A 13843-nucleotide genomic window follows, 5' to 3' on the forward strand; every position below is an offset into this window, starting at 1 on the left:
TGCATTGTTGCAAGCAGAATTTTAGGACTGTTGAACAAGGTGCCTGCTGTGTTTCAATTATGAATAGCTCAATATTGTTGATTTACCATTGTCATTTAATTAGGGAAGAAAATCACTTTTTCTTTTTGGTACCAGGGATCGAACTTGGGACCTTGTGCTTGCGAGGGACACAGTGGAACTAAATCTCTGGCCCTATGGAATAAAATTTGTTTTGGGGGGGGATAAAATCCTAACTCAGTATTTGGCAAATCCTTTCTAAGAGAACTTAACCATTTTCTGTGGAAAAATCCTTTAATCATTTCCCCTGTATTTTTCTTAGTTTATTGATTATGCATTTCTTTTATTAATATGGGCTACTATAGAAATTTTATCTTAAGCATGTCAGAAAAATAGATTTTTTTTTTGGTACTGGGGATCGAACTCCAGTCCTTGCGCTTGCCCAGCAGGTGGCAAAACCACTGAGCTAAATCTCTGGCCCAAAAATAGATTATTTTAAATGAAGATAATTTTGGATTAAAATTCTCAGAAAACTGATTCTCCAAGATTTTTCCATTTTTTGAAAACTTGTGATTAATAGATTAATTTAATTTTGAAATAGTATAAGCAAATTATCATGTCAAAGTCCAATGCATAATTAAAGTATCAATAGTAACACCAAAACTGATAAGGTGAGTTTATATTTATCTACAAGTAAAATGAATTTTATTAATTATCAACTTCCCAGATGATCCCTAGGATAACCAACCAAGAAAGCAGAATTTATTATCTATTTAAATCAGGGAAGACAGTTTTAAAGTGTCTTACAATGACAGTATACTGATGTACACTTTCAATCTCAACTATTCAGGATGCTGAGACAGGAATATCTCAAGTTTGAAGCAACCCTGGGCATTTTAGTGTGATCCTGTCTCAAAAGAAAACAACAACAAAAAATAAAGGTCTAGAGGTCTAGAGTGTTTGTCTAGCTTGTTCAAGGCCCTGAGTTCAATTCCCAGTACTGAAAATATAAAGTTTTAGTGTCCAGACAGAGGAGATTAGGGTAATTAAGGGCAGGGTTGGGGATCTGAGTTTGAGAAGCATGCAGTCATGCAGTGTGTGTGTGATGGGGGACATTTCAGGATACAACAGTTTGGTTACCTGATACTTTGTGAATTTGCTTCATTTTTAGAGCTTGTGGTTTAAAGATAATTTTCAGAAAGTTCCTAAAATACATAAATGGAAATTTTCTTCTGTTTTATAATCTTAACTTTACTGGACAAGAACTTCCTAAAAAAGATTGACTCACATGCCTTTCCACTGCCTTAGCTCTTGGTCCTGGTAGTGCAGGTGGATGCAGAGGTGTCTCCGTTCTTAGTGTCAGTACCCATTAAGAATGGAAATAATGTGAAATGCTTAACTGTTGACTCTATATAGGAGAGTTATAAAATGTGATTGCATGATTGCATTTACCGAAATGATGTGAAGCTAGGATGTACTCCTGTGACTTCTTTTTTTAAAACTCAAATTACGGGAAAAGAAAAGAACTGGAGTAAAATGATAGTAATGATTATTTTGGTGTGCTGCACACAAAAGATGAATGGCTGGATTTTAGAATAAATTCAGTCAAAATTTTTCATTAAAAAAACTGACTGAGTTGAGAATATGTTCAGGATAATTGCCTCTTAACTTTCAAAGAGCTAAAAGGAAGCAACCATTCTTTTAAGACAATTGCAAGGAGCCTACTGTAATCTTCCTGTGTTAATGAACTTTACTCATTGATCTGATTCACTCATATTCCATCAGCTAATATGAAACAAAATGTGAGTTAGATATTTTAGAAATATAGTCCCACAATGTAATTTATTAATCTAATAAAATGAGTTTCCAAACTTGGAAATTCCACTTGTGATTATAAATTAAAATTTAAATTGAATAAATGTGAGATACAGAAGACTAGTTTATAAAAATGGATAAAAAAGAAAATTAATAAAGACAGATATTAAATGCTTCTGGAATAATTCATGAAAAATATTTAATATTAAGTTAAATAATAACACTAATAAAAATTTCTCTTAGTAATGCAACATGGTACTAAATGGTAAAATTTTCAGAAATGTAAGTGTAAAGGTATTTATACAAATCCCAAATCTCTGTATATTTTTCTCAAATCCCAACAATCATTCAATAATAAGGACTTTTAATTAATGTTTAAAGCATAGTCCTTATGTTCTTCATTTCCTTCTACTCTTATTCTAAGAGAAATAATGAATTGCTCTTCTCCACACCTCATAACAATTTATTCTTTCCTTAGTGTTTTCTCTTGCTAGAAGAGGCTATGAGGTCATGAGCTACTTCCTCTCTTCTACTGACCATGGATCAATACTCAGGCTAAAACTATACTGTCAGTTTTCTTTATGTATAAAGCCACAGAAGTCATCTCTTTTTAGCATTCTACAATATGATTGTATTCTGGAAGAGGAACCAATCAATGAAAGGTATATAGCTGTATTCATTTCTATTCCCAAATGGAAGGAAGGGAAAGTCATACTCCCCTAATTTATCGATCAAATATCATAAAGATTTATTTCTTGAGAAGAACCATTCTTCCTGGGGTAGGGTGGAATTTCAGTGTTGTTTTCATTTTCATCTCTTGAATGACCAGTGATGTTGAACAGTTTTCCATATGTTTATTTGCTCTTTCTACATCTTTGTCTGAGAAATATCTGTTCATTTTAGATGCCCATTTTTGGATTGTGTCTTTAAATTTGGAAGGTCTGGTTATTTTAAATTCTTTATATATTCTAGACAGTAGATCTTTACACCAGGTAAAAATTTTTCCCACATTGTTGGTTATCTCTTCATGCTGTTGGTGGTTTCTCTTGTTGTGCAGAAGCTTTTTTAGATTTCTTTTCCTTTTTTTTTTTTTTTTTTTTTTGCAGTACAAGGGATCAAACTAAGGACCCTGTGCTTGCAAGGCAGGCGCAGTGCCACTGAGCTAAATCCCCAGCCTTGCAGAAGCTTTTTAATAAGATGAGATCCCACTTGTTGATTCCTTGTGGTAGTTCATGTGCAATTGAGGTTTTGTTCATGAAATTTTTTCCTACACCAATGTCTTCAAGAGTTTGACCTAACTTCTCTTCCAGCCAGTTTAGTGTTTCTGTTTTAGTACTTAGATCTTTAATCCATTTTGATTTTAGTTTAGTGCATGGTGAGAGATATAGGCCTAGTTTTAATCTTTGGCAAGTTGAAACCCAATTTTTCTAGCACCATTTATTAAACAGGCTATCTTTCCTCCAATGAGGGTGTTTGGCTTCTTTGTCAAAGATGAGGTGGCTGAGTGTGTCTGGAGTTGTTTCTCCATCTTAGAATCTATTCTACTGATCCTTGGGTCTGTTTCTTTGCCAGTACCATGTTTTTTGTATCACAGTAGCTGTATAGTATAGTTTCAAGTTGGGGATTGTGATACCCCTACCTTGTATTTGTTTCCTAGAATTTTTTTGCTATTCTAGGTCTCCTTTGTTTCCAAATGAATTTTTGGATTGTTTTCTCCAGATCTGCAAAGTACGCTGTTGGAATTTCAATTGGGATTGCATTGAATCTATATTGCAGTTTTGGAAGTATGGCCATTTTCACTATATTGGTTCTTCCTACCCAGGAGCAAGGAATGTCTATTTTCTGATATCCTCTTTGATCTATATTTTCAGGGTGCTAGAATGACTGCTATCAAGAAATCATCCAATAACAATGCTGGCAGGGTTGTGGGGGAAAAGGAACACTGCTCCACTGCTGGTGGGAGTGTAGACTGGTGCAATCACTTGGAAATCAGTATGGAGATACCTCAAAGAACCAGGATTAAAAATCCCATTTGACCCAGCTATTCCCCTGCTGGCTATCTCCCTAAAAGAATCATACCACAGTGATTTGTGTGCACCCATGTTTATAACGCCACAGTTTGTAATAACTAAAACTTGGAAACAGCCCAGTTGCCCATCAACTGGAGACTGTACAAAGAAAATGTGTTTTATTTTTAATGAAGTACTACTCAGCCATAAAAAATGAGAGACCAGAGACATTTATAGATAAATGAATGCACATTGAGACCATATTCTTAAGTAAACTAAATAGGACACACATGTGTAAACACTGAATAGTTACCCTGGTGTGAGAAACTGAAAGTATTAAAAGGGATCAAAATGTATAATAGATAATGTGAAATATGAAGAAAAGCTCGAAAGGGGAAGGGGAAGTGGGAGGGGTGGGGGAAATTAAAAAAGGGAAATGAATAAATATGAGAAAAAAAGGCAGAAATAAAATCTTTATAAATAGGGAGGGGTGGAGGGATTGAAGGGAAGGCAGGGGAATGGGGAAAAATTAGAACCAAGATATATAAAGGTACAAATTCCCAATAATGAATGTCAGCATATTGTAAACCTAAAATGTACCAGTAAAATTAATGAATTAATAAAATGTTATAAAGATAAGTTTGTTAGGGTATGTTCCTGGTTCTTCGTGCTGTCTACAGGGATATATTCATCAAAATCAAGAAATGAGGCTGGGGATTTAGCTCAGTGGTGCCGCCACCTACCTCGCAAGCTCAAGGACCAGATTTCAATTCCTGGTACCAAAAAAAAAAAGAAAAAAAAAAAGAAAAATCAAGAAGTGGTCCCAAATAGATATGTCAAGAAAAATAACAGAGAACACTTGGAGGTTAGAACTTAAGTTGAGGTTGAATTCTTTCTTGAGCAACCACTAATTGACAGTAGTGAAACATGAGGTCAAATCATCTGGCAAAACCAAACAAGCAACACAGGTGATTAGTATTATAATTCATAAATATGGAGATAGGAAGGAAAAGGAAGAGAGAAAGGAATATTCATCAAAATCTTTATTGTTTATGTGAGCCTGTTATTCTGTATTACTATAAAATAAATTGTTAAAGTTAGTGGTAACAAAAAAAAATATTTATAATATACAAAAGACACTCAGAAAATGATACAATGATTATTTTGAAACTCACATAGAGCTAACTTTCAGTCCATACAGTCCAGCTCAGTAAGTAACTTAAAACTTCCTTCATGATCTTTTTCCTCCTTTATTAAAATGTCATTTTTCTTTCCCTGTTTTTCAGTTAAGAGTTTCAGCAAATGTTCAGGTGAAGAAAAGCTATTGACTTTCATTACAGACTTTGACTTTAAAATGGGGTCTTTATTAGTCTTTTGAATAAAACACTGAAAAAAATAAACCTCATTTTTACTAGTATCAATCACTTCTCATCACATTTTTTCTAAGTATTACTATTTATATTATTGAAATAACTAGAGAAAGGGACAGAAAATCATATGCTCCCAAAAGTGCTGACATTTTTCCACCACACAGTAATTGTTTTCCTAGTATACAGTGAAGACATTCATATTTTGAGAAATTGTGTTTTATGCAAATTCATTCACTGTGAACAGTGGAACTAATCCCCTTCAATGCCGTCTTTCTTCCAAGAATGTTCAGGGGCTGGGGAGGTGCATGTGATATAATGAAGTTGTGTAAAAACTAAAAATAAAATTATTCAAAAATTAGGATTAAAAACTCTTTTTACTTAACTTTATACACACACATACCTTCCACACACATATCTTTATTTCCTAAATATCTGTGTATCATCTCTTTTCAGTTTACCCTCAAGTTAATATGTTAGACCTGAGATATGTGATTAAATTTAACTCAAAATTTGTAAAATTCATTATCCAGAAACAATGGAATTATTTAAAAATAGACATCCTCCTCTTAAAGTTGAAGAAGTGGATTTGATGGTGTTTAGACAACCTCAGTGATTTTGATCTTTGATCACACAAAACAAATAAAATACCAGACAAAAATCCTCTACCCCAGGGAGAAAGAAGTAGGCAGGTCAAAGACCAATCCTTGGGAGTGAGCCAGGCCACCTGAGGGTGGATCAGGGTGAGTGAACTTAGAATTTCGTGAAAGGCTTGTAAGTTAAAAAACTAGATTGGTTATCACTAGTAGCTCATTTTTGAAACTGGAGGCTCTTATCATTGTCTCTCTCACTTCAGAATAGGCAGCAGATTGTCCATATTTTAATTAATTTTCATTTGTTAAAGCATGAAACTGAGCAGCCCTCTCACTAACCCCGTGTTCATTGCACAATAGGCCATGTGTTAGGCAGGCTTCCTGATTTTTCAAGAGAATTAATGTGAGCCAAGTATAGAAATCTGCTCGGGTTATTGAAGGCTAACAATAATTGCTCCAATGTGTCTGTTTATTATGCACATTTTCTCCTCTAAAGTTATTATGTTACCTATTCAGTGTATTTGTCAATTGTTAATGTCTTTGTTGTTGCAGATACAGATGTGGTGTATAAAAGCGAGAATGGACATGTCATTAAACTGAATTTAGAAACAAATGGTACCACATTATTATTGGAAAACACAACTTTTGTAAGTAATGAACAATTAATTACTTTTTGCATTTCAATACTGTTTAGAATACTCTCTAGCTGTACTTAAATTTCTATTTTCCTGTTCCAGCACTGCAAACATTTCAGGTAGAAAGTTAGAGCAATTATCATTAGACTCAGGAAATCTATTGATAGAAAATACCTTTGGGGACACCTGCTTTTATTTTCTCCCTGTGTGATATTTTTAGTAAGTGAACAAATATTCCAAGAATAGTAATTACAGAAATATTTCCAAGATAATAGTATTCATTGACAATGAATACCTTCCCCAATACTTTCTATATACTAATACTCTTACAAATGGCAAGATAAAAAAAATGCATAACCTTGTCTAAATTATAAATAACTTATGCTTCCCCCTTTTTACTTTTGATTCTTTTTGACTTCTCATGCTGTGGCTTTCCAGATCAGGCAGAAAGAAGACTATAAAACTGGCCTTAAAAAATACATAAAATTGAAAAAACTGGCCTTACGATGGCTTTAGTATGGCCTATTTTCAGTATTTCAGACTCTGTGAGGACCACTTTCAATCTACTGAATCATACACTGTTTATTTCACAATACTCTATTGATTGCATGTGTTTTCTATTTTTATGTTGCTCTTATATAACCATAGTAGCCATTGCCATTCTAATAAATCTGCCCCACTTAAGATTGAGAAACGTTAGGTATGATTATATCTTCAGTAAGTTACAATAAGCCAGTTATTACAAATATTGCAAAATCTAGTTTTCAAACATTATCAAAAATAATGCATGACTATTCTTTTATATATTCAAAGATTCACTATATTGTCTATTGTACAAGTTTGTATGCTAAAGATGAACATATTGCAGGGTCTCAGAAGACCTCCACAGAATAAAACAATAATCTTTGGGTACTTTAAAAAATTTATTTACACTTATACATTTAAAATAAGCATTAATTTTCAGATATGTTATAAAATACACAAGTTCAAGAGATAGACTATGAACTTTCTCTTCTAGTATTTTTATATATTAAAAAAAATGGTCATTGATGTCATGATGTGATTATGTCTACATGCATCTGTTGAGCTAAATTTAACCATCCAGTAGATGTACACTAGTAGTATGGTCATTAAATAGCACAAACTCATGACATTTTTATTTTTAAATGAATCAATTAATTCATAAGTAAAGAACAAGTACTATATATACAATCTTTCATATATTTATTGGATACCAAAAATATACTCAGTTTTTAAAGATACAGATTCCCTCTGGAGAAATAATACTAACATTTGTGTAAATTTTTTAGTAAAAAGTATAGAGGAGTACCTAATATTTGTTCTTTGTACAATCCATAGGGACTTTAGATATGAGCATGAGGAATCACTGACAGATATATCAGTTGAAAAAATAAACCCTTACTAAGAAGATAAGACAGGTGGAAGAAAGCATGAATTGCTAATGATGAGAGGGTATGCTAATGATGAGTGATTTAAATCAAAGTGAATTGATTTTCCATAAAATGTGTCTGGAAAACAAAAATTAAGTCTGTCTTCCTTTTTTAGTTTCTTTTACCCTTAGGTAACATTTTTTTTACAAAGGTCATAGGGCTCCAGTGGTCAAGCCTTCACATTAGCCATAGATGGTTTATTAATATTCTTTTATATAACTGATCCATACTTATAACTCCTTTACACAAGTTAATGAGATTTTTTCCTCTAATCATTAAGTGTGTATATATATATATATATATATATATATATATATATATATATTCTTAGCACGTTTTTATGAACTGCTTTTTTGGCCTCCATCACCTATCCAAAAAAGAAAGCAAATGCATCATTTAGCTTATTATTCCATTTTCACAATTGTTCTTTTGATACCACATGTCACCCCCATCTCCTCTCATTGTAATTTTTCCCATATGGTAAGCAATGTTCTTTTACCTTTATGCTTCTGTGTTTAATTTTTAAAAATCATTTCAAGGTCCAACCTATAGGAGAATTAAAATTTTGGTTTCTATTTCTAATTTTCCTATAAGTTAGTGGTATCTCTTAGTTACCAAAGTCATACATTTAGTAAATATTATAATTTATTCATCTAAGATTCATAGAATTTCTAAAGTCATTTATGACCCAATGTAAATAATTAAACAATGTATAAATCTTAGGAGTGTTAGAATTAAATTGGGGGCAAGAAAGAAGGATTAGTGAAGTGAAAAATTCCATATATTTGCAACTAGTTAACCCAAACCTCAAATTTAAAAAATACGAATCATGATTCAGATAATTTCAGAGTATCTATTTTCTCTCAGCTCTATGGTAGAATTGTTAAGTACAGTTAGTTGTATATTTGAGGCTTATATTTGACTGAAATTTGAATTTTCTGGGTTTTTTTAAGCCATTCTGTTGAAAAAAAATATTTGAGGAGAGGATAAGAGTTCTATTCATACTACAGATTTTTTTGAGTAATCATCAATATTTTAATTACAAGCATAATTAGTTTGATCGTATCACTACGAAAACTTGTGATAATGATGTACTAAGTCAGGTGAGAAACATTATTGATAAACATGTTACTACACAATAGCCTGATGCTTAATAACATTTTATGCTAAAATATGACTGTCAATTTATTAAAAATAATTTGACATCACATTGTCATTTTAAATATTATTACTGGCTACCTTAGACTATGTGATCATGATTAGCAAAGAGTATGAATAAGAATAATATTGGACATAGCTGTCAAAAATAAAATAAAAATAAGTAATTTTCATGAAATAATTTCCTAAAGACATTCTTCTGGACTGAAGCTAGGTGACTTTCTAATGAAGGAAGGAATTAAAGATCACATAACTCTTTGAATAGGAAAATGGGAAAGAAGTGATTTAGCCCACAAACTATTCTTAATAATACCTAAGTAGTAGAAAATGTTATCTCTTAAAGCCAAAACTATTTAAAACAAAAGCATATTTTTAATCATACAATGAAGAAATGTTTCATAAGTATTAATCATATTTTCTGTTATTAATAATTTAAATGTCACCAGTGGTCTTGACAAAAAAAATCAACAGCTATTAATTGTTATAGCAAGTCAACTTTTTAAAATTAGAAAAGGATTGTGGATATTTATCCAAGCCCCATATACTTAAATATTATTAAGAGTAAAATTACATAAAAGAGCTCACAAACCAATATGAAAAGCAATAATTAAAGGATAACAATGTAGTCTCAAATCTCTGAAAGTCTATGTTTAAATACATTCTGTAAAAATAGACTAAAACACAGGCAAAGAATTTGTATATGGCAACAGAATGATTCCAAAGAAAAGGTCAGCTGTCTATTTGTTTTGGTCCAACTATCTGCAGGCCATTACAAAAATAGTAAATTTCACCAGATTCAGGGAATATATATTGATTTATGATGTATAGATAGCCTTGATTGTCTGCATACTATCTCTGTTTTTCTTTTATCTATGTGGTTTTGATTTTGTTGTTTCATTTGTTGTTCCACTGATTATATGAGGCTGAGAGATACAACTTTTTAATGTCACCATGAAATCAAGAAATGCATTGTATTATCAAGGAATGGTGGTACACATGTAATATCAGCACTCTGAAAAGTTGACTGATCTGGTAAGACCTTGTTTCAAAATTTTAAAAATAAAATAAAATAAAAAATCAGAGATGGACTTGCTTAGTTTGAAGGCCCTGGCTTCAATCCAGTCCTGGGGGAAAAATAATTGTTAAAAAAAAAGGAACTGATTGACTGATTTGTGCTTGAGGAAATAGGTGCCCTGTAGGGAAACAGAACAAAACAAACAAAAAACACAACTCTAAAATACACAGCAGTGCAAATAAAGAATTTTTCATAAAGTTGCACCCAATTTAACCATGTAATTAATATTTGAGATAAAGAATGGTTATTGGAAAATTCTGGTTTGCTATGTTCACTCATGCTGGCTAGGATCATGGGAGATTTGTCACTTTAAAAAAGTGACAACACCAGTGGGTTTCTCAGTGTTGGCTGATATCATTACTGTAACAAATACTGATTAACAGTGAGGCCCAGGAACTGTACACTCAGGAATATGTCCTTGAGAGTACAGTTTCTTTTCTCTTCTCTTTAGAGCAGTAGTTCCTCAGGGGTAGTAGTTTTGTCCCCAGGAGACATTACAGTTCTAAATCAGTCCTGATTATCATGGATGGTGATGGAGTATTTGCTATAGTCTAGTGAGTAGAAGTCAGGTACAAGCATCCAACAATACAATGGTTAACCCCATGCTACATACACTTCGCCAGAGATGTTAGCAAGGTCAAGTTTAAAAACCATCTTCTAGATAGAGATCTGGAAGAAAAGATATGATGAATAGAAGGAAATTTTACTAAAGTGTGAGCAAGTGGGGATATTGTAAAGGTGATTGTAAATTGTGGTTTCCAGCTTTATTAGCTTGAAATCCATTTCTTCTATGTACAGAAAGTCCTATCAAGAGAAGTGGCATGAATGAGTAGAATCATTGTTCTTGTCTTCCTCTGCTTTGTATTACTGTGCACAGGATTAAAAAATGATCCCACTTTTCTTATAATTCTTGGGGGACACTTCTAACTGAGATATTTTGTTCAGAGAAGTTAATACCAGTCATTTGGCTGTTGCCAACTCTTTTGACCAGGGAGCAGGTGTTCCTTTTTAACTGATGGCCACGGAATCTAGCCAGCATAATTGCTTTAAGAAGTGCACAGTGGTGATGAATAACTGAATTTTATTATCTTTGGGTTGAGCCAATCTCTCCCTTCTCTATAGTAATTATCATTCTCTATAGTTGGAAAGTTTCATATAACTCTTACTTTTATTATTCATCTTGAAAATACTTCAATTCTTTTATATCTGCATTATTCATTTTGAAAATGGTTATATTTAATTAGATAATTTGAATGCTTAGTCATCAATAGAGATCTGACTTTATTCACATCTATGTACAGTTAGAGAAGTAAGTAGAGGAAGACATTTTTCAGCAAAATTTGGAATTATTTTCTATATTTGGGAAAGATAAAATTGCATCTATCATAAATACTTAGCTTGTTCAAAATTTTCTCAGAGTTTTATCCATACAAACGTGAATTTCAGCAAAATTTTAAAAGTGAGGTCATTGAAACAGGCAAAATAACAAGTGATAATCCTCTCCCTGGAACATGAACTCTGCCACAGATTTAATTTAAATGTTAGAAAAGATATCTTTGTTGTCCCCATGTATTTGCATGTATTACAAGATTACCCTGCAGCTTTTAATTCATTTTTTTTACTAGTATGTGTTGACAGTACATAATGCTTACTGATACATGTACATAATCCAACCTAAATCTTATCCCTTCCCTCTCCTATCCCCTCCTTTCTTATGTTAGTCTCCTTTCCATTTGCAAAAGATCTCTCTCCCTGTTTCCCCATGTCTACTTTTTATTTTGTTCTTTAATTTATTGACACTGTGGATTTCTTATATAGTCCTATACACTGTTCTTCATGTGGTTCCAGTTTAATTGAAAATGACACCAAAATTTCATACAAAGCTTCATATAATTCATATTAAACTATCATAGTAAACTACCAGATTTCATACTAAAAAACTACAAAAACTACAAATGTATTCTAACTCATTTATTCATAAGGATAAAGTATCTCAAATGATGTAATCATTATAATTCTCAATAATGTTAACTGTTACTAATAAATCCATATCTACATCTACAGCTATACATAACTATTAGGAATATTCTTAAATGAATAATCCTATACAGAAAACACAATTATCTAATTAATGTACCTAAAATTTTCTTTGGATAGGAACAAAATATTGACATAATATTAACCTTTTATTAAACTTACCTTAATCATTTGAACAAGAGGTTAGTTCAATTCTATATACTCTCCCAGCTATGTACAACAAAATTATTTCAATTCAACTCTTTATTTATTTTGAAGATTTTCACTTATTCCTGTTGGAGGAGGAGATATGTATGTTAGATAAGATGCTGAAAGATAACAGGAGTCCAGATTGATTACAATTACAGTAATTACAATTGGCCTAAAATTTGGCTTCCTAAGAGCTCAGCACTCTGAGTTGCATCCAGGGCCAGTCAGTTCTATATCAAGCAATTTCAAGTTACAGTTACACACCCTTGAGTATCTGATGGATACTTCGGCCTTTCCTTTTCTTTCTGAATAATTTTATATATGGTTAACTCCCAGTCATTCAAAGCTAATTAGAAATTTTTAAATGTTGGTCAAACTACAAAAAAATGTCCATTAAATGGGAAGAATTTTTTTAACGATCAGTTATATAGTGAGGTGACCATAGTTAATGTACAGTATTGCATAGTTCAGAATTCTTGAAAGTAAATTTCAAAGCTCTTACTACAAATAATAATGAAGTGAATAATGGACATATTGATTAGTAGGATTTAACTATTCTAAATTGTGAATGTATAAAACTATCACATCATACCCACAAATACATACATATAAATGTATATATGATATTTTCATTATAATAGCATTGCTAAAAAGGAAAACAAAAAATTTAAAGTAATTAAAATTCAGATTTTTATATTAATTTATGGTGAAATTTAAGCAAAGACATATTTTCAGGACAATTGAAAATTTTGAAGTGATGATATAGGGATAATCTTTATTCTTCCCTTATGACCTTTCAAAACTCTTCAGTCTGTGCAGCTTTGCTGATGTAAAACCATGCACTAGCAAAACTTCTGAACCCTATTAATACTATAGAAAATGCATATTTGAAGAATTCAGTAGAAATATATTCATATTTTAGTTTGCTTGTGGAACATACACAGGCATTCAAGGAAGTTCAATTTTGGTAAACATTAAATGATAGTGATAGTACTTCATACTGCAGGTAAGCATTCTCCCTCTCTTCACTGGAGTTTAAACCCAGACTAGAAGTCATGTGGTGCTAGATCTGGTGAATACGGTGAATGAGGACACACAATAAAGTTTTTATTTTGCAAAAATTTCAATTGACTGTTGATTAATGAAGGGAAATTATAAAATTTGGTGAATGTTTAAATTAAAAAAATTATTACAGTGAAAGACATATTGTCAGAAATCCTCTTCAAAATATTCAAAATACTCCCCCTGACTTTGAACACATGTATTCTTCTTGGCAATGTGTCTTTTACTGTAATATGTTTTTAAATTTTAAATATTCAGTGTATTTTTGATCACCCTTTGTATATTAATATGTTCTTAAGACTAGAGTTAAAACATCTCAATTCCTAAGCCAGTACTGCTTTAAATATACGGTGGACCTTCAAGTTGTGACTGGCCTGACATGAACAACTTGAGTTACAACCAGAATTTCAGTTTTAATGACAAAATTTTGAGTGATGACCCTAATGCCCGCCGCT

The 13843-nt window shown here is 32.0% G+C and overlaps 1 protein-coding gene across 4 annotated transcripts in view; it reads left to right on the plus strand.

Annotated features, from left to right (window-relative positions):
* Positions 1-13843, plus strand: part of Dpp10 (dipeptidyl peptidase like 10) — a 1332172-nt gene that overhangs the window by 1005563 nt on the left and 312766 nt on the right. For all 4 annotated transcript variants that reach the window (XM_004836090.4, XM_004836089.3, XM_087197849.1 and 1 more), the window contains exon 4: positions 6334-6428. In XM_004836090.4, the coding sequence (XP_004836147.1) occupies positions 6334-6428 (95 nt within the window). The remainder of the gene's footprint in view (positions 1-6333; positions 6429-13843) is intronic.

The sequence above is a fragment of the Heterocephalus glaber genome, unplaced genomic scaffold, assembly GCF_053883595.1.
Source record: "Heterocephalus glaber isolate CG9 unplaced genomic scaffold, H.glaber_assembly_v1.0 deba00000347, whole genome shotgun sequence".
NCBI lineage: Eukaryota > Metazoa > Chordata > Mammalia > Rodentia > Bathyergidae > Heterocephalus > Heterocephalus glaber.